Source organism: Jaculus jaculus, chromosome 8 (genome assembly GCF_020740685.1).
Source record: "Jaculus jaculus isolate mJacJac1 chromosome 8, mJacJac1.mat.Y.cur, whole genome shotgun sequence".
In the NCBI taxonomy this organism is placed as follows: domain Eukaryota; kingdom Metazoa; phylum Chordata; class Mammalia; order Rodentia; family Dipodidae; genus Jaculus; species Jaculus jaculus.
In genome coordinates this window covers 18,257,081-18,277,551 of record NC_059109.1, presented here as the reverse complement: position 1 = coordinate 18,277,551, position 20,471 = coordinate 18,257,081, and the positions used below count along the sequence as shown (strand labels likewise).

The following is a 20,471-nucleotide window of genomic DNA, read 5'->3' as shown; positions in this document are numbered from 1 at the left end:
TTGATTAAAAACTATGAGGACTTTTAAAGTTGAATGAATGCATTGCACTTTACATTATGTGGTTATCAGTTGATGGGGGCTAGGGGCGGAATGTGGTGGTTTGATTCAGGTGTCCCCATAAACTTAGGTGTTCTGAACGCTTGGTTCCCAGCTGATGGAGATTTGGGAATTAACATCTCCTGGAGGCAGTGTATTATTGGGGGTAGGCTTATGGGTGTTATAGCCAGTGTCCCCAGGCCAATGTTTGGCACCCTGTCCTGTTGCTATTGTCCACTTTATGTTGGCCAGGGGGTGATGTCCACCCTCTGCTCATGCCGTCATTTTCTCATGCCATCATGGAGCTTCCCCCTCGATCTTGTAAGCCAAATTAACAACACCCCCCCACACCCAAGCTGCTCTTGGTTGGGTGATTTCTACCAGCCACGCAAACCTGACTGCAACACCAGGTAAGCCTGCGCTAGAATGAGATCCTACCTCAAAAAAACAAAACAAACAAACAACAACAACAAAACAATACAAAGTCATTGAAAATGTACTCACCTGGAACCAAAGACAGTCTCATAGATGGACTCCGGACTGAATGATTGGCAGCGTTGGTAAAGTGACAAAACACGGCGATATCTTTTGGACACCAGGGAACTGTGCTTGCTGGGAAATGATATTTGTAGCATACTTGCTTTCCATTAACTTCTTTTGCTAAAGACAGAGTTAGTGAGAATATAAATTCGCCACATGAGTATATAAGACACAAAATTTGCCAGGATGTCCTAATATTAATAAGCCTGCCCCACTTTTTCCCAGAAAAAGAAAAAGTGTCACATTCATTTTCCTATGTGGCTTCACAGATTTATGTGAAAATAACCTCTGGCTCTGGGCATAGGTAAGCGTGCGCCGTCTGTGTATGTGCTAGCCAAAAACGTTCGTCATTCCAAAAGCTTTGCCCACCTCAGGCTCTGCACATTGAGTCCACCCTGCCTCACCACACTGGCTTATAGTCACCCTTTGATGGACCCCGTTTCTCTCCAATCTCATACACACTCGTGGAGAAAGTACCTGGTCTTGAGTATTTTGCATCTCCCAGAGATCAGCTCCTATCTGGCACATGGAAAGCACCAAACATTTGCATGTTGGCCATGGAATGCTACAATATTGACGGGTTTCAATTTCCACATGGATTCTCTCTCTTTTTCTTCCCCCACACAGCTTTCTCCAAACATTCTAATCTTTACTGAGTCCTGCTTTTTTTCCCCAAACATCTATTGTTTTTTGCCATCTATAGTACTCATTTTAGATACTTGCTTTTCATAACATAGACCTTTCCAGATATTAAAATATCTGCCTAAATTCTTTTGCCATCTTCTTATTGCCTGTGAAGCTATCTTACATTGAACAAACTCACAAAGATGACTATTGAAAGAATTAACAAGCTTGGAAAGGTGTCTTTTCTTGAGATTTGAGGTTGTGAACTCAAGTTTGGTTGAACTGAATCTCTGGGAACTCTGAGGGACTTGTATACATTGAGGGTACATTTTATAAGAAAGGATTTGAATTTTATTTATTTATTCATTCATTCACTTTGCCTGATGGCCACCAATGGACAGCTTTTAGCTAATTATTGTTCAGTTTAGAGTTCTTGAATCAACACGCAGTGTAGGATCAAAGTCCACATCTGAGGTAAGGAATGGTCAGGGGTAACTTGTTGCCCACCTCAGAGATGAGGCCAAACTCTGAACTCTGGCAGATGGAGTTTGTTTCTTTCTGGTCTATTCTTTCATGGAACATGTCATCCTGTGAATTTTTTGTCCCTGCCAGGGGTGGGTGTGTGGGGTGTGCTTAGTGAGCAAGGTCTCTCTTTTACACCCTCTGGAGACTTAAATTCAAGGTCTGGGTTTCTGATATTGAAGAGTGCCTCCAGAAAGCCTCCAGTGACACCTGAAGCTGTTTACTTTTCCACTGTGGGTTTTTTTTTTTTTTTTTTTGGTACTTGGTTATTCCCCTTTTATTTCTTGCTGCCTGACTTATGCATTTAGATGGATCATTGTGTCATAACAGGAGGGATTATCAGACTACTTAGTTGGCCATGTTGGGAAGTCAAGGTGAAGGAAACCCTATGAGGACAGGCTTAAGCAACTCCGCTACAAGAACAGGCTCCACCTTCTTGCTTCAAACCAATGAATCATCACTGACATGTCAAAAGTAGAAGCCAGGCCAGGACCCATGTTAGCCAGATGCACAAGGGGGCACACACGTCTGGAGTTCGTTTGCAGTGGCTGGAGGCCCTGGAGGGCCCATTCTCTCACTCTCAACTAAGTAAATAAAAATAAACAATAACAGAAAATAAAAGCCAGGGGATGAAGAGATGGCTTAGAGTTAGGGCATTTACCTGCAAAGCCAAAGGACCTTGGTTCAATTCCCCAGGACCCACATAAGCCAGATGCACAAGGGGGCACATACATCTGGAGCTCATTTGCAGTGGCTGGAAGCCCTGGCACACCCATTCTCCCTCTCCCTCTCTCTGCCTCGTTCTCTCTCTCTCAAATAAATAAAGAAAAATAAAAATAAATAGAAGCCAAACTGGGCATGGTGGCACACGCCTTTAATCCCAACACTAGGGAGGCATAGGTAGGAGAATTGCTGTGAGTTCGAGGCCAGCCTGAGACTACATAGTGAATTCCAGGTCAGGCTGGGCTAGAGTGAGACCCTACCTCAAAAAAAAAAAAAAAAATAGAGGCCAACAAAGGCTTATAGAATTTTATTTTATTCCTTAACATTTTACCTTTGACATAGTCTCTATCATTCTCTCTTTGTTCAGTACTAGAAATTGAACCCAGTCACCACTGAGCTCCATCCTCAGCCTTCTTACTCCTTGATCTCATGAGATTGGGGCTCACTAAGTTTCAGGCTGACCTTGAACTTCCTCTGCAGCCCAAGCCGGCTTCGCACTTATACTTGGTTGCTCCTGCCTCGCCTGAGGTTACAGACGTGAGCCCACCAAGCCTGGCTTGGTCTCTGTGATTCTCTATCTCTATTTGAAGAGCAAAATTTCCCATGTATGAAGCAATCGACCCCCGACAGCCAGGCAGCTGGCAACTTACCAGCAGGAAAGAACGAGGAATCCACTTGGAACATCACTGTGTAATCTTCATCCTCCTCCACGCAGCACTGGAAGTGATGGGAGCCCCCGCACAGACCGCTAGCTTCCAAAGGATCGATCATGATGTCGGACTCCAGAGGCAGGGGGTGAACGGTGACGTCTTTGGTGGCAATACTGTATGAGTTCTTGTATCGAAAGATGCAGTGGTAGGTTCCTGAGTCAAAAAACGAGATGATGTGAAGTCACTGCTCCAACTGTTGTGAGGTCAAGAAGAGGCTAAGCTGTCTCTGTCAATCCTGGGTAAGGGTCCACCCCTATCCTCTTCTTGGACACCGGAGAAGCAAAGAATTGATCGACTTCCTCCCTGGCTTCTGGGGGAGGAGGGGATTTTATTAGAATGCTCAGAACTGGTTCAGTGGGGAAGAGGGATAATGATACGAGCTGGAGGGAGGGAGGTAGCTCGAGGAACACGCCGGTCTTGTGAGCTGGGGGAGAGGTGGAGATAAGAGAATGGCTGGGGCTCACAGGTCAGCCAGTCTGACCCCAAAACAGCAACAACAACAACAACAACAACAAATAGCAGCTTAAAGTTGAACATGGTTTTCCACACCTTTAATCCCAGCACACGGGAGGCAGAGGTAGGAGGATCGCTGTGAGTTCGAGGCCAGCCTGAGACTACATAGTGAATTCCAGATTAGCCTGGGCCAGAGCAAGACCTTGCCTCAAAAACAAAACAAAACAGGGCTGGAGAGATGGCTTAGCGGTTAAGCACTTGCCTGTCAAGCCTAAGGACCCCGGTTCGAGGCTCAAATCTCCAGGACCCACATTAGCCAGATGCACAAGTGGCGTACGCATCTGGAGTTCCTTTGCAGTGGCTGGAGGCCCTGCCCAGTCTCTATCTACCTATCTGCCTCTTTCTCTGTCTCTCTATTGCTCTCAAATAAATAAGTAAAAGTATTTTAAAAACAAAACAAAACAAAAAGGCAGCTCCAGGTTCAGTGAGTTCGAGGCTTCTCAAGGAAACAATGCAAAGATTATAGAAGACGTTCTCCTCTGGTTTCTACAACCTACACACACACACACACACACACACATGCATAACTATACATATACACACACACACATTCCACATCGTGCATACTACACACATGCCAAAAAAAAAAGAATGCTCAAAACTACTCAGGGGCTGGAGAGATGGCTTAGTGGTTAAACATTTACATGTGAAGCCTAATGACCCCAGTTTGAGGCTCAATTCCCCAAGATCCACGTAAGCCAGATGCACAAGGTGGCACATGCATCTGGAGTTTGTTTGCAGTGGCTGGAGGCCTTGGTCTGCCCATCCTCTCTCTCTCTCTCTCCCTCCCTGCCTCTTTCTCTCTGTCTGTCTGTCCCTCTCAAATAAAGAAATAAAAATAAACCAGAAAAAAATTAATAAATAACTACTCAGAATGTAACCCCTCCCCCATTGACCAGTGTCCACTTGAAACTTTTCTTGTCAAACTGTTACAAAGTTATTATTGAAATTAAAAATAAGAAAATAAAGCCAGGCGCGGTGGTGCATGCCTTTAATCCTAGCACTCGGGAGGCAGAGGTAGAAGGATCACCACAAGTTCGAGGCCACCCTGAGGTTGCATAGTGAATTCCAGGTCAGCCTGAGCTAGAGAGAGACCCTACCTCGAAAAACCAGAAAAGAAAATAAGAGCTTACAGCATTTAAAGTAACATGACATTACTACATCCAAGTACGCAACTAATAGCCCTTGCACATTTGGTTTAATAGACTGCCGCTTCTCTGGTGATGTTATTATTGATATTTACAAAAATATTGCTTTTGAATATATCAAAATCAAAATAATGAGCAGGATTTTTTATTTGTTTGGTTTTACCATGAGTAGTTTGAAAACTTCAACGAAGCTAGGTAACCCAGACAAAGAAGAGCTATCTCTAATATAGATCATATTTTACTTCCAGATTTTCCTTTAGAAACTCTTGGATTCTGGGCTGGAGAAATGGCTTAGTGGTTAAGCACTTGCCTGTGTAGTCTAAGGATCCTGGCTCAAGGCTCAATTCCGCAGGACCCACGTTAGCCAGATGCACAAGTGGGCCCATGCGTCTGGAGTTTGTTTGCAGTGGCTGGAGGCCCTGGCACACCCACTCTCTCTCTCTCTCTCTCTATCTGCCTCTTTCTCTGTCTGTTGCTCTCAAATAAATAAATAAAAATATATGAAAAAGAAACTTTTAAAAAAAGAAACTCTTGGGTTCTTTCTATGTCTAGAAGTCTAAACAGTGACTCCCAAATATGCACCCACTCATATCAAATTAAGTGGCTTATCCAAGGTTAGGAGTGAAATCAAGTTTCAAATCTGTATCCCAATTTTTACTGTTTCTTCCACAACTCAGGAAGGAAGTGAGGGTTTGGAGGGGTGCTGGGCAGGGGTGGGGAGTTTTCTGAAGAGTTCCGTTGTGGAATCACTTTTCCATCTCTAAGTGAGTGGTGGGTCAAACTCCAAGACATTATGTCACCAGGGGAAGAGCCACCATTTGAGCAGCTGCCATGGAGGCAGAAAAGCAAAGCAACAAGGCAGTTGTATCTTGGATTATCTTCCTGTCTGTCCCCAAGCTGGAGCAGCAGGAATACGGCTGCAAGAAAAGAAAGAACTGGACTGGAGAGATGGCTTAGTGGTTAAGTGCTTGCCTGTGAAGCGTAAGGACCCCGGTTCCAGGCTCGATTCCCCAGGACCCACGTTAGCCAGATGCACAAGGGGACACACGCTGGAGTCCGTTTGCAGTGGCTGGAGGCCCTGGTGTGCCCATTCTCTCTCTCTATCTGTCTCTTTCTTTCTCTGTGTCTGTCACACTCAAATAAACAAATGAATAAATTTAAAAAAAAAACAAGAAAAGAAAGAACAAGGAGAGAGGAAAGGAAAACAAAAAAAACCCTTTCACTATTGAGAGGAAGGGGGGATTTAGGTTAAATATAAAATGAGAATGTAGTAGATTTGTATAAGAACAGGTTTCTAGTACCTGGTAGGGGATTGTGTGAGAGTTTACTGTGCCTGAAAAAACTAGAGGCACTATTGAGGAGGAGTAAGTAAGAAGCAATCGAATAAAGCAGGTATGAAGTCAGCACTACCATTCCTGACTGCACACTACCAAGGCTAGTTCCCGAGATAACAAGTTATTTCTACAATGTCATTTAGGCCTTACAGAAAATAAAGAGATTTAAAAGACAGGGGACTCACAAAATCTGCACTGATTAACCTGCGGTTCACACGAGGCTTTAGAAAGGGATGGTGATGAATTGGCCACTGGAGGGGCTGGAGGCATAGTTCAGTGGTTACGGGGCTTGCCTGCAAAGCCTAACAACCCAGGTTCAATTCCAAAGAAAGAGAGAGAGGGAGGGAGGGAGGGAGGAAGGGAGGGAAGAAGGAAGGAAGGAAGGAAGGAAGGAAGGGAGAAGGAAAGAAAGAATTGGCCCTGCCACTTATCAGAGGACTAATGTTGAGTAGTTTACTAGACATCATTGGGCCTCAGTATCTTCATCAGTTAAATAGTGATAATAGGGCTGGAGAGATGGCTTAGTGGTTAAACGCTTGCCTGTGAAGCCTAAGGACCCCAGTTCGAGGCTCGGTTCCCCAGGTCCCACGTTAGCCAGATGCACAAGGGGGTGCATGTGTCTGGAGTTCGTTTGCAGAGGCTGGAGGCCCTGGCGCGCCCATTCTCTCTCTCTCCCTCTATCTGTCTTTCTCTCTGTGTCTGTACTCTCAAATAAATAAATAAATAATTTTAAAAAATTATAAATAGTGATAATAATAGTTCTGTCCCGTCTGCTTATTGTTTGAAATGAATTAATACATGTAAGTAAATAGCACAGTGCCTAATGTAACATAAAAGCACACAGTTCTGCCAAACCCTCTTTGCTTTCAAAGATTTGTATTTCTTCCAAACACTGGCAACGTGGAGGGAAAAACAAGAAATGAAAATATTCCTTTCATCTATTTTCTTTTGTTTTGCCTGTGTGCGTGTGTGTGCATGTGAGTCATACATGTGTGCGCAAGTACACATTTGCATGTGGAAGCCTAGGGTTGATGCCTTCTTTAGTTGCTCCCCTCCTCATTCTCAGGGTCTCTCACTGAGCCTGGAGCTCACCCATTCAGCCGCACTGGCTCCAAGAATCCCCCGTTTCCATCTCCTCAGTGCTGGGACTACAGGCATGAGACGCCATGCCATTTCTTTTCCATGGGTTCTGGAAATCCAAACTCAGGTCCCCAGGCCAGCATGGCAAACATTTTACTGACTACACCATCTCTCCAGACCCTCCAGTTGCTTCTTTCCTTGGAACTAGACATAGAATACCTTTCCTAGACTCTTTGGGCAGCAGACTCTTAAACATAAAGTTAGTATTATTTTTAATAATCCTCTTGACATAATAGCGAACTCAGATTATGGAATCAGGCTGTGGAATCAGAGAACACTTATGTCTGGCCTGGCTCCAACTTAACTTGTGTGAGTTGAGGCATGTTTGTTCTTGTCTCTGAGCCTCAGTTTTCAAATCTACAAAATAAAATAGTGATGTCTTCCCCAAGGGACCATCGTCACATGTGAAATGGAATACTGGTGTCTTCCCCAAGGGACCATCATCACATGTGAGAATGGAATAGAGATGTCTTCTCCAAGGAACCATCACCACATGTGTTAATGGAATAGTGGTGTGTTCTCCAAGGGACCATGACCACATGTGATAATGCAATAGTGGTGTGTTCCCCAAGGGACTATCATCGCATGTCAGAAAATCAATTTTTGTGAAATAGCCAACACAAGCACATCCCAAGACAGACCCTTCACAGACAGCGACCATCGCTGCCTCTTTCGCACGGTCCGGCTCCTGGCCTTCCACTCACCGTTCCACTCCTGGGTGGAGGTCTTCACGGTCAGTATGGACTCGGCTCCATCAGGATACCTCCTCGTGGTAAAGAACCTCTGATGTATCTTAATTCCAGCTGAAGTGTTCCAATATACCTCATCAAAGTTACTCACATCACTGATGCATTTTATAGAAAAGCTTTGTCCCTCAGAAACAGAAATTGGGTCCGGGGTTATTGTTAGGTTGGCTGAAAGAATACAGACAAAACAGACGAGACAAAACCGACAACAGAGATCCGATGTTTAGTCTTTCTGATGACGTCAACAGGTGGGGTGAAATTTAAGACAGAGACAGCAACACGGACCGTCCTGACTCTACTAGCGTCAACGCGGGATTGGTACCTGGCTGGTCCTGGGTTTTACTCGTGTCTAGGCTGTAGGCGGTGGTGCTCTGAACTGTACTCACTTCCATCACATGCCTTAGGACCTCGCGTACTTCCCCTTTGAGGCTGGGATTATCTCCTGATGATCAGCAGGGCAAAAGGTTGCAAACTTAGGGGTGTTGATTTAACCCAAGCCCCCCTCCAACCTCCTCTGTGACACCTCAAGAGAGAAGAAAGGGCTGGACGCTTGCAGACTTCACCAACTACTCCAAAACTGCATTTCCATTTTACTGCCTTGTACCACTAAACCACTGATGTCACACCGCTGCCTCGCATCTTAATCTCTCTCTCCCCATATCTTTCCTCCGTAAAAATGGGGGATCTCAAGGGCAGCCTTTTGCTTCTGTAGCATTTTTAGTAGTTTGAGCTGGATCTACTATACAGTCCGAGCTTAATAAAAGAGTGAATTCTGGAATAGCCTTTTAAGTAGGGGGAATCATAGAGTTTATTGCCCAAATAATTATCCTTGGACTGCTTTGGGCAATATATATTATGTAAATATATATATATATATATACACACACATATATATATATACATATATATATATATATGTATATATATATATGATTTGCTAACTAAGGCTGCTGAATGGTGATTAATTATATATTTACTTTTCTTTCTGAGAAGTTGCTCATAAATTCATGAGAAATTATTCATTGAAAATGTTTGAGCTGGAGAGATGGTTCAGCATTCAAAGGCACTTGCTTGCAAAGCCTGCTGGCCTGGGTTCAGTTCCCCAGGACCCACACGAAGCCAGTTGCACAAAGTGGCTCATGCACCTGGAGTTTGTTTGCAGACATAAGGCCTTGGTGCACCAATTAATTCTCTCTGTACTTGCAAATAAATAAAAATTATTTTAAAAATAATAAAATGTTCATGAGACCACCACAAGAATAGAAGCTGGTTTGACTGCTCTACTTTTGTTGTTGATTTTACTCGAGTTCTGTCTTTCCACTTCCTTAGGCACACATCTTTTACTTGATGGACATTTCAAAATGCCATTCGCTGCCAGTCTTCTCTAGGTGCAATGCCTTGATCCCACCAACATTATCATGTTTTTCTAGCCAGTGCTGAATTTTATCCTTAATGATAATAAAAAGAAATCGGGGATTTCTATAGTATCATTTTAAAAGTTAGTGTTCAAAGGCCAGATACGACACAAAGTCACTTACACAAGGTACAATGCAGCCCTTACGCTGCCTGCGCTGGCTTTAGAACTTCCTCTCTACGGTTAGGCTTTTTCTCCACAGAAAGCAAAACCTCCTGGGGCCATGAATCTGGTTCTCTTGATTCTCAAAAGCTGTCCAGACTACCAGACCATCAGGGGTTAACCAGGCCATTAAGACAGGCCCCATATTTGCAGATAGCAGCCAAGTCACCCTGGAGCAATTTGGAGTGGAATCAAATGGGGCTGAACTGCTCTGGACGTGGACAAGGTCCTGGGTGCTTTCAGCTCTTAGCACCTTTCTCTACTGGGAGCTGCTACAAACTCCCATTTACACCATGGAGCAAGCTCACACCAACCTAATCTTGATCTTTGTCCAAATGCTTGGACCCATAGCAGAACATCTATAGATGAGGAGCAGATACTGCTCTGACATGCCCTTTCTCTAAGTTTTTCAAACAGGATTTCAGGTTCCTTTTTGGATTTTCACCTCTCTTGAACTTGCAGGTCTCTGCTCTGGAAAACCCTGTCCTCTCAGCCCAGCTGGGCTGAGATTGTGGGGGACCCTTACTCCCACATGGGCTCTCTACCCTCCCCTGCCCTCCACATGGCAGGAGCTCTCTGTATCTTCTTTTCTTTTTCATTCTCTTAATCTAATTAAGTCTTTTAAAAAATGATTGGAGGAGATTAGACCTAAATATTACAATTGTGGAAGGCAGCTGGAAAGACATTTTTGGAGAGATGGGTGAAACTGTAATGTTTTCCATTTGAGGAGAAATGGTCCGTTACAGTTTAAAAAAAAAAGTTTGTTTTTTTTTTTTGGTTCCAACTGTACAATGATAACAAGTGGTAGATAATTAAAGCTTCCTGCAGCATTATTTTTTTTGGAATGGGTAAAATGGGCCAAGAGGGGTTGGGTGATGGAAGGAATTAAGAGGAAGTGAGTGAGGCTATTGGAATGCAAGGAGAGAAGGCTGGGATTGTGGGACAGAAAAGGGGTAAACCGTCATGAACTCAATGACAGCAGAACTAACCCGATCACTGAACTACATTCCCCTTCCACCTGCTTCCTTAACAGGACAATGCAACTAGCTCCTTCCCACAAACGCTCCTTCCCACCTCCGCCCTCTCAATTCTAAGACAATAATTTATAAAGGCACAGAGGGAACTGCCTCGTAACCAGGACCTTGTTCCCAGCGAAAGCCCGACTTCATGTCCTCCATAAACAACCCCAGTCCATCTGAAGCTGAAATAGCTACGGGAAAAGTACTCACCCACAGAGATGAATGTCACGGCTGTGTTCCTACTGCCTCTGGCTCCGTAGATGCTGATGAACTCACACGTGTAGATGACAGTTGTCCCAGAAGAGCCACTTGGGCACTGGGTTCCGTCGGCCTGGAGGGTGTACGTGCTGCAGCTGGACTCCAGGTCCGTCTCGGTGCTTCCTGCAACGACACGCACCTTTCTGTCTATGGACAGGGCCCAAGTGGTTCAGAGGAAACTTCAACCTCACGCCTTTTCTCAACTTTCCTGCCAGAACTACCCCCTCCCAGAAAGATCACACCCTCCAAGACATCCTCATCTTGTGTCCGGGATTCTAGAATATCTCTGTGTCTGATTTCCCGCCCCCCAATCCTGCCTGTCTCTCTCTCTCTCTCTCTCTTCCCATCTCACCTGCCCAGGCAATCCTAAAACAGTCTTTCAAAAACGAAAGAGAGGGCTGGAGAGATGGCTTAGCAGTTAAGCACTTGCCTGTGAAGCCTAAGAAACCCGGTTCAAGGCTCAATTCCCCAGGACCCACGTTAGCCAGATGTACAAGGGGGCACACACATCTGGAGTTCGTTTGCAGTGGCTGGAAGCCCTGGTGTGCCCATTCTCATTCTATCTCTCTTTCTCTCTGCATCTTTCTCTGTCTGTCGCTCTTAAATAAATAAAAATAAAAAAAGTAAAAAATAGAACAACCTGGAATGTATGTGGCTAGGTAGAGCGCTTGCCTCTCAAGTATAAGGACGTGGATTTGGTTCCAAGAACCAAGGTTAAAAAGAAAAAAAGAAAGCCAGGTAGGGTAGTGAGCATTTGACATGCTAACTCTGGGGAGGTGACGACCAGCTGGAACATGGGGCTCCCTGGCCAGCCAGCCTAGCCAGGCCCAGGAGAAACCCTGTCTTAAAAAGAGGTGAACAAGATATCTGAAGACCAACATCCAAGTTTGTCCTCAGCCTCCACATGCACGTGTGCACACATGCACACACACATGCACATATGCACACACATACACACATGCACACAATGGAAGACCAAAAAATATGCCTCTTGACGTGTGCCAAAATAAATTGATCTTTTTCAACTGTGGCTGATCAAAGACAATGTTCAATACTCTGACTAGTTCCCGCATGACTGCTCAAATCACCAGGTGTCCATTCTCTTCCACCCTGATGGAATTACTTCCTCCATTCATCTCTGCAAACCACTTCCTCTAATTCCACCAGGACGTTATTCCATACTACATCATGTGCCTGTCTCCTCCCTGTGCCTCTTTTTACTTTATTTTCAAATTTTTATTTATTTGCAAGGACAGAAGAAGAGACAGAGAGAGAAAAAGAGAGAGAGAGAGAAAGGCCGTGTCAGGGCTTCCCACTGCTGCAAGTGAACTCCAGGCGCATGCTCCACTTTGTACATCTAGCCTTAATGGGTGCTGGGGAATTGAACCTGCCAGGTCATCAGGCCTGGGAATCAGAGGTTTAACCGCTGAGTCATCTCTCCAGCCCTCTCTCTGTGTCTTCAGTCTTCCATCTGGTTCCTCAATTCAGCCATTAGATATGATCAAGTCTTCTGAAAATTACACCTCCACAGTGTGACATCCCCTTCTAAATGACCATCGGCAGTGTGACAGCTCCTCCAGCCCTTCTAAATGACCCTCCCCAGTGTGACGGCTCCTCCAGTTCTACTAAATGACCCTCCACAGTGTGACAGCTCCTCCAGTCCTTCTAAATGACCCTCCATAGTGTGACCACTCCTCCAGTTCTTCTAAATGACCCTCCACAGTGTGATCGCTCCTGCAGCCTTCTCAGCTCTGTTAGCTTCAGTATGCATCAGGACTCACCAACTCTAGTTTTCCCTTGCCATTTCTCATCACATCTTTGCAAGGGGCCTTCCTTACCCTCTACCTCTCTCAGCATGTCTTTAGACTAACTGGGACCTCTTCTTCTCTCCCATTCAAGGGCTTCCTTGCATGCTTTCCACACTGCCAGCTCCCAGCTGTGACCACCTTCCTCACGGTGTGGCAGCTTTGCCCCCTGGGTCCTTCCTTGTCCTTTTTTTTTTCCCCTTGTCTCTCCTGGGCCTTGCTGTATCTGGTTAAATGTAGATGTTCCCTAAAGACACTGATTTCTCCCTCTAGGGATCTGCTCTTGCCCCTGTCCTTATTCTTTTTCTGCTCTCTCTCTCTCCCCCTCCCTCCCGCTCTCTCTCTCTCTCTCTGTCTCTCTCACTCTGTCTGGGCAACGGTATTCACAGCCATGACTCCTATTACATACTATAATGTCTGGATGACCTTCCACACTAAGCGAATCTCACCCTTGCTGGAAATTTCAGAGACAAATTCCCAAGTGTTGATTTGACACCTCCGGTACCTCCACCTCAACACGTGCAGTTTGTTTATTTTTCCCCAGACAAAACCCACACACATCCAGTATTTCCTCTCTCTCCATTGGCAGCAACCCAGACTAAAAATCCTAAAGTCATCCTTAATTATTGCATTTCCTCACATTGTAATTCCACTCACTTGTTAAGAAAAAAAATCTTGTACATAACACTTCTGAAATATCTGTGTCCCTTTCAACTGCTCTCCCTGTCTCTGCTATGTGTCATCCGAACTTTACAAACTATTGCGTCTGGGCCTTGCTTACTGGGCTAATTATTGAACTATTCAACTCACTAGTTATGCTATCTAAAAGTTTAATTTTTTTGGGGGGGTTATGGTCTCACTACATAGCTCATATTGGCTATGAACTTGCTGTGTAGCCCAAGCTGGCCTTGAACTTTCGGTCCTCCTGCCTCAGCCTCCTGAGGGCTGAGATTACAGGGGACTGCTACCATACCCAGTGAGAGTTTAGTTTTCTTTAAAAGAAACCTTTAATTGTACCATAGTTTTAGATTTATACAAGATATATACCTTTAGAATTTGATTATAAAGAATTAGGTTTCATTATGATGTTTTCCCAATTTTTGTTTTTTTTTATTGTTTCACTACCCTCTTCTCTTTGATCCCCTTTCTCTTTGATAATTCAATGTTCTAAAAAGTTCAGCTCTGGTCTGTCTGTCTTTAATTTTTAAAAATGCCATGTTGGGGGCTGGAGAGAGGCTTAGCAGTTAAGGAGCTTGCTTCTGAAGCCTAAGGACCCAAGTTCGATTCCCCAGTACCCACATATGCCAGATACACAGGGTGGTGCATGTGTCCAGAGTTCACGCGCAGTGGCTACAGGATCTAGTGCATCCATTCTCTCTCTCTCTCTCTCTTTCTCTCTTTCTCTCTCTCTCCCTCTCATAAATAAATAAATCTGGGCTGGAAAGATTGTTCAGTGGCTTAGGTACTTGCCTGCAAAGCTTAAGGGCCTGGGTTTGATTCCTTGGGACCCACATAAAGCCAAATGCACAAGGTAGCACTTGTGTCTGGAGTTCATTTGCAGTGGCTAAAGGTCTTGATGCACCCATTATTTCTCTCTTATAAATACATAAATAAAATTAAAAATATAATTTAAAAATGCCATGCGTACAGAATGAAGTCAGCTCTTCTTACCATGCTATGTGGTACTCTGTCACATTGATTTTCACGAGTCCCTTTCCTCTAGGTCTGATTTTATGTCCTTTCCTCAAAAACAAGGCCATGAACCGGGCGTGGTGGCGCACGCCTTTAATCCCAGCACTTGGGAAGCAGAGGTAGGAGGATCGCAGAGATTTTGAGGCCAGCCTGAGACTACACAGTGAATTCCAGGTCAGCCTGGGCTACAGCAAAACCCTACTAGGAAAAAACAAAACAAAACAAAAACAGAAACAGAAAAAGACTAGGCCATGTCCTGTCCTTCAGCATGACCAGCAGCCTCCCACCTCTACTGGCTGCTTCCACACCTGCGTTCTCCTCTCCTCCTCTAATACGTCCTTAAAGATATGGCCTTTGGGGCTGAAGAGAAGGATTAGGGGTTAAGGCAATTGCCTGCAAAGCCAGATGCACAAAGTGGTGCATGTGTCTTGAGTTTGCTTGCACTGGTTGGATATTCTGGTGTGCTCATATTCTCTCTTTCTCTCCCTCTCTCTCTCTCTCTCTTTCTCTATCTATCATCTATCTATCTAATCTATATCTGTCTCTTTCTGCTTGCAAATAATTTTTTTAAAAATATGATGAAAGAGTACAAGTCCCTTTTATTACTTATTATTATGATTTATTTATGTGAGAGACAGAGATAGAGAAAGAGAATGGGCTCAACAGGGCCTCCAGACACTGCAAATGAACTCCAGATATATGCACCACCATGGGCATTTGGCTTACATGGGTCCTGGGGAATGAAGCCTGGGTCCTTTAGCTTTGCAAGCAAGTGCCCTAACAGCTAAGACATCTCTCCAGCTCCCCTCACCACCAATGTTTTTTAAAGATCTAGTCCTTTCATTGACCAGCTCAGACAATAAGCGACGCAAAATAATAAGAATGTTCGGTAGACAGATTGCATCAGAGAGATCCAGTATAGTGCATGAATGCAAAGGAGAGACTTTTTAGAAAGGGAAGAGGAGCTTTAAAGACATTTAGGGTTTTAGCAGGAATGGGGCTGTGGTTCTGAGGTGGGGTGGTGTGTGTGTATGTGTGTGTGTGCTCTTTTCATTGTAGAACTATGAATTCTATTTGGAGGTAAGGGCTGGAACTGGGTTTGGGAGGGAAAAGAATAAATGATGTAGGATCCATGTCTTCCACTTTTTTTTTTTTTAAGTAGAGCAGCTCCACTCAGGTCTACATTACACATCATATATATGTACGTTATACATCAGATATACTCTCAGCCTTTCACATCCTTACAGCATTTTGGGATTGTTGAGAGATTTTTGGTTTTGTGTTTGGGATGCTCCTGGCTTTTGTGTTAGAGACCAGGGATGCTGCTGGTTCCCATCACTGTGAAGTTTCTGGCTCAAAATGTCAACAATACCAGGCTGGAGAGATGGCTTAGCAGCTAAGCGCTTGCCTGTGAAGCCTAAGGACCACAGTTCGAGGCTCAATTCCCCAGGACCCACGTTAGCCAGATGCACAAGAGGGCGCATGCATCTGGAGTTTGTTTGCAGTGGCTGGAAGCCCTGGTGCGCCTATTCTCTCCCTCCCTCTCTCTCTCTCTCTCTCTCTCTCTCTCTCTCTCTCTCTCTCTCTCTCTTCCTCTTTCACTCTCGACCTCTCTCATATAAATAAATAAACAAAAAAAAAGTTTTAAAAAATGTCAACAATACCAAGGTACAGAGGTATAGGCAATTACATAAGACTTCTCTAGGAGAAAAGATTCTACAGTTAAATCACAACCACTGGGTCAGCAAAAGGCACAAAACAGAAGCAGTTAGGTCTCTTTCAGCAAAGAGTAAGCAGTTCTGATGGACTGAAATGTATGGGGAAAATGGTGGCAAACCCAAAAACGGAGAGATGGTAAACTTAGCAAGGAGAAAAAAAAAAGCAGGGCTACTAGATAATATCACATCCCTAAGCCACCCCAGGTCCTGTTTGGAAGGGCCAGACTGTAGATAAGAGGCTATATGCTTTGCTTTCTAGAGAAGAGATGGTTTGCAATGACAAGCCTGATGCTCAAGGTTGGAGAATAGCCTAGACCTTTGTTTAGAAAATGGTAATAATGATAGCCGCTTGACAAGACCTTTTGGTTTTGTGTGTGTGTGTGTGTGTGTGTGTGTGTGTGTGTACGCGCGCACAGGTATGTTCATGCTGTAGCACACCCATGTGCAGGGCAGAGGATAATCGTGAGATGTCAGTCCTCTCCTTCCACCTTCATGTGAGACCGGGTGTCTCTTGTTTGCTGCTGTGAATGCCAGGCTAGTGCCATAGGTGGTTTGATTATAGATGCATGTCCTACTTGTGATAGGTTTTATATAGGTTTTGGGGATCTGAACCCCAATTCAAGCTTTCATAGCAAGTCCTTTTAACCCCTGAACCATCTCCTCAGCTCAAGTTCCAATAAATATTTTTGGTTTATTTTTATTTATTTATTTGAGACCAACAGACGGAAAGAAAGAGGCAGAAAGAGAGAGAGAGAGAGAGAGAGAAAATAGGCATGCCAGGGTCTCCAGTCACTGAAAACTAACTCCAGATGCGTGCGCCCCCTTGTGCATGTGGCTAAAGTGGGTCCTGGGAAATCGAGCCTCGAGCAGGGGTCCTTAGGCTTCACAGGCAAGCGCTTAACCACCAGGCTATCTCTCCAGCCCTCTAATAATTTTTTTGATGGAGATAAAGAGAAGGAGAGAGAGAGAGAGAGAGAAGATAAACATAAACACTGATAATAGAGTTGTATAATATAAAATCTGATATAACAACTGCTTTAGGATAATGAAACCCTTAGAAAATAATGATATCCTTAAAGATCATGATACCCTGAAAGAATATCTTCACTGTCTCTAAATGTTCATATGTTCTCCCATTTCTCATCACTTCCTTTCTGTCTCTGCCCATTCCAGTGCTCTGAAAATACAGCTGGTTCTGAAAGGGCATACATTCAGTTCCAAATGCTTTGGGGTCAATTATTTTACTACAGTTCTTCCTACTGACATGGAAAAGTGGGTGCTAAAATAACATGTGCAGTTGGAGAGATGGCTCAGCATTTAAGGTGCTTGCCTGCAAAGCCTAAGGACCCAAGTTCAATTCTCCAGTACCCACATAATGCCAGGTACACAAAGCGGCACATGGGTCTGGAGTTTGTTTGCAGTGGCTAGAGGCCCTAGCCTGCCCATTCTCTACCTATCTATCTATTTCCCTCTCTCTCTCTCTCTCTCTCTCTCTCATCTATTTACCTACCTGCCCTCTCAAATTAATTAATTAATTAATTTACAAAAGAAACATGTGACATTTGGAGAAAAATGCTGGGAAGCAGGGCCGCAAAGGCCAGAGAAAGGGCTGGGTTCCGAGAGCAGATGCCCATGTGTGAGTCCCTGGGCCGCCAGCCCTGGGGCAGGAAATCCATTGTTCTGCAAGCAGTTCAGCTTTTCACTGGGTATTAGGAATGTCGGAAGAGGGCTCGCCAGAGAGAGAGCTCCCTGGGAATCTACACAGCAGACTTCCTGGATTCTCTGCAGGAGAGTGAGGTTTGTCACCTGTGCACTGAAGGCTCCTCTGCTAGAACCCCAGGAACTGTGCAAGGTCCTTCTCCCATCTGGCTGCTCCTTCAGGATGCCTATACCACCTTTTCCTTAACAGCCAAGGAAGTGACTAGGTGTCTCATGTGTCAATACTCTCAGAAGTTAGCAGATGTGGCTCCATCCTCCTGAGGTCCAGTACAGATGCTACAGGTGAAATGGGCCTTGGAAAACAGATGGGCTTGGGAAAGTTTGTATGTAAACTATCTTTATATTTTTATTTATTAATTTGTTATTGGTTTTTTGAGGCAGGGTCTCATTGTAGCTCAGGCTGACCTGGAATTCACTCTGTAGTCTCAGGGTGGCCTTGAACTCACAGAGATCCTCCTACCTCTGCCTCCTGAGTACTGGGATTAAAGGTGTGCACCACCAAGCCCAGCTTTATATATTTTTTTAAATTACATAGTCCAATAGCAAATGAATGTTCTGTAACATGAATGCTCATTTTACATGGCTTCTAGGGAGAAAATGGTCTTCTATGCAGACTGCCAGACCAGTTCATACCAGAACTGGCTCACCAGGTTTTGGTCAAGACAAGCACTAGTCTTGTGACGTTAAGACCAGTGGAGTCCTAATTCTTCTCCTTTTAAATTGTGACAAAGCCTTTGTCAAGGTATTTAGCCTAGATCACAATTTCCTCGCTTTCCTATGGCAGGTAAAATGCTAGCTTCCAATCTGTGGTCAAGTTAAGATGGGATTGCAAGCAACTGTATGGTTTTTCTTTAATATTTTATTTATTTAATTGAGAGAGAGGAAGAGGCGAGAGAAAGAGAGAATGGGCACACCAGTGTCTCCAGCCACCACAAACGAACTTCAGATGCATGTGTCCCCTTGTGCATCTGGCTTACATGGGTCTTGGGGACTTGAACCTGGGTCCTTAGACTTAGCAGGCAGCTGCCTTAACCGCTGAGCCATTTCCCCAGCCTACAACTTTTAAAATGGGGTAATGGGGCTGGAGAAATGGCTTAGTGGTTAAGCGCTTGCCTGTGAAGCCTAAGGACCCCGGTTCGAGGCTCGATTCCCCAAGACCCACGTTAGCCAGATGCACAAGGGGGCACACACATCTGGAGTTTGTTTGCAGTGGCTGGAAGCCCTGGCGCGCCCATTCTCTCTCTCTTTCTCTCTCTCTGACTCTTTCTCTCTCTGCCTGTATTTCTCAAATAAGTAAATAAAAATAAAATAACAAAAAAAAATGGGGTAATGTCTGGGTGTGGTGGCACACACCTTTAATCTCAGCACTTGGGTGGCAGAGGTAGGTGGATTAGCTCAAGGACAGCCTAAGACTACAGAGTGCCTTCCAGGTCAGCCTGGGTTAGAGTGAGACTCTACCTAAAAAGAAAAAAGAAAAAAAAACAGAGAGAGAGAAATAAAAATGATCATCAACTATTTCCCCTCCCAAAAAATTAGCCAGGCGTGGTAGTGCACGCCTTTAATCCCAGCACTCTGGGAGACAGAGGTAGGAGGATTGCGGTGAGTTTGAAGCCACCCTGAGACCACATAGTGAATTCCAGGTCAACCTGGGCTAGAGTGAGACCCTCAAAAAATAAAACACACAAAAAAGGGGGGTGGTTAGCATATTTGCAGGTGTTATGCAAATGAAGTCACTGTTACAGCTTCTGTTTATTATAATTAGGCATTGGGGTAAACTGGAGAGCCAGGAAGCTCAGGTCAGATCTCAGGACAAACATAAACAAAGGCTGGCGATGCCTTAGTGGTAAAGCACATTTCCTGCTCAAGCATGAGTTCCTGAGGGGCCTGAGACCTCTGGTATTTGAATTTCCAGATTCCACAAACATAGCTGGGCAGGGCCACCATGTGCCTGTAACCCCAGTTCCACAAAGGGGAGCAGAGACCACCCCCTCTATCCCAGAAATCATGAAAATCAGCAAGCTCTAGTATGTACTAAGAGACTCCAACTCATGTAAGAATGGCAGGAAGAGTGATGGATGGGACATGAGATACACTGCTCTGGCCACGCAGAAGAGCAGCCTCCACGACAGCAAGCCCGTGGGGTGCCGCAAGGGTACATATATGTGTGTACATGATACGTACACACACACACCACATCACATACAGACACACATACACAAACACCATGCCACATACACACACACATATACACCACATTACTCACTTACATACTTCACATCACATCACATACGTGCACAAACACACCACATCATATACACACTTACATCACACACACCCACAAGCCACAAAAGAAAAGAAAAAGAAGAAAACAAAAGCAGTATCTGTTTCATATCAGATATTGACACCAAACAACTAAGTGACAAATGGGTCTGTAGAGAATTACAGATCTGGAAACATGGAGATGGAAAATACTGAGACAAAGAAATGAGGAGCTCTGGGCAGGCTCAGCAAATAAGGCACCTGCCTTCAAAGCCTAGCGGCCTGGAATCGATTCCCCAGGACCCATGCAAGCCAGATGCCCAAAGTGGTGCATGCATCTGGAGATCATTTGCAGCAGCTGGAGGCTCTGGTGTGCCCATTCCATCTGC

At 44.6% G+C, this 20,471-nt stretch overlaps 1 protein-coding gene across 6 annotated transcripts in view; it reads right to left on the bottom strand.

The window, feature by feature from the left end:
* Positions 1 to 20,471, bottom strand: part of Adgrf5 (adhesion G protein-coupled receptor F5) — a 131,049-nt gene that overhangs the window by 19,127 nt on the left and 91,451 nt on the right. For 5 of the 6 annotated variants that reach the window (XM_045156540.1, XM_045156539.1, XM_045156541.1 and 2 more), the window contains 5 exons: positions 10,842 to 11,012; positions 8,359 to 8,478; positions 7,995 to 8,204; positions 3,096 to 3,308; positions 541 to 696 (listed from right to left, as the gene is read on the bottom strand). In XM_045156540.1, the coding sequence (XP_045012475.1) occupies positions 541 to 696; positions 3,096 to 3,308; positions 7,995 to 8,204; positions 8,359 to 8,478; positions 10,842 to 11,012 (870 nt within the window). The remainder of the gene's footprint in view (positions 1 to 540; positions 697 to 3,095; positions 3,309 to 7,994; positions 8,205 to 8,358; positions 8,479 to 10,841; positions 11,013 to 20,471) is intronic. The other variant, XM_045156544.1, reaches the window with a different exon arrangement.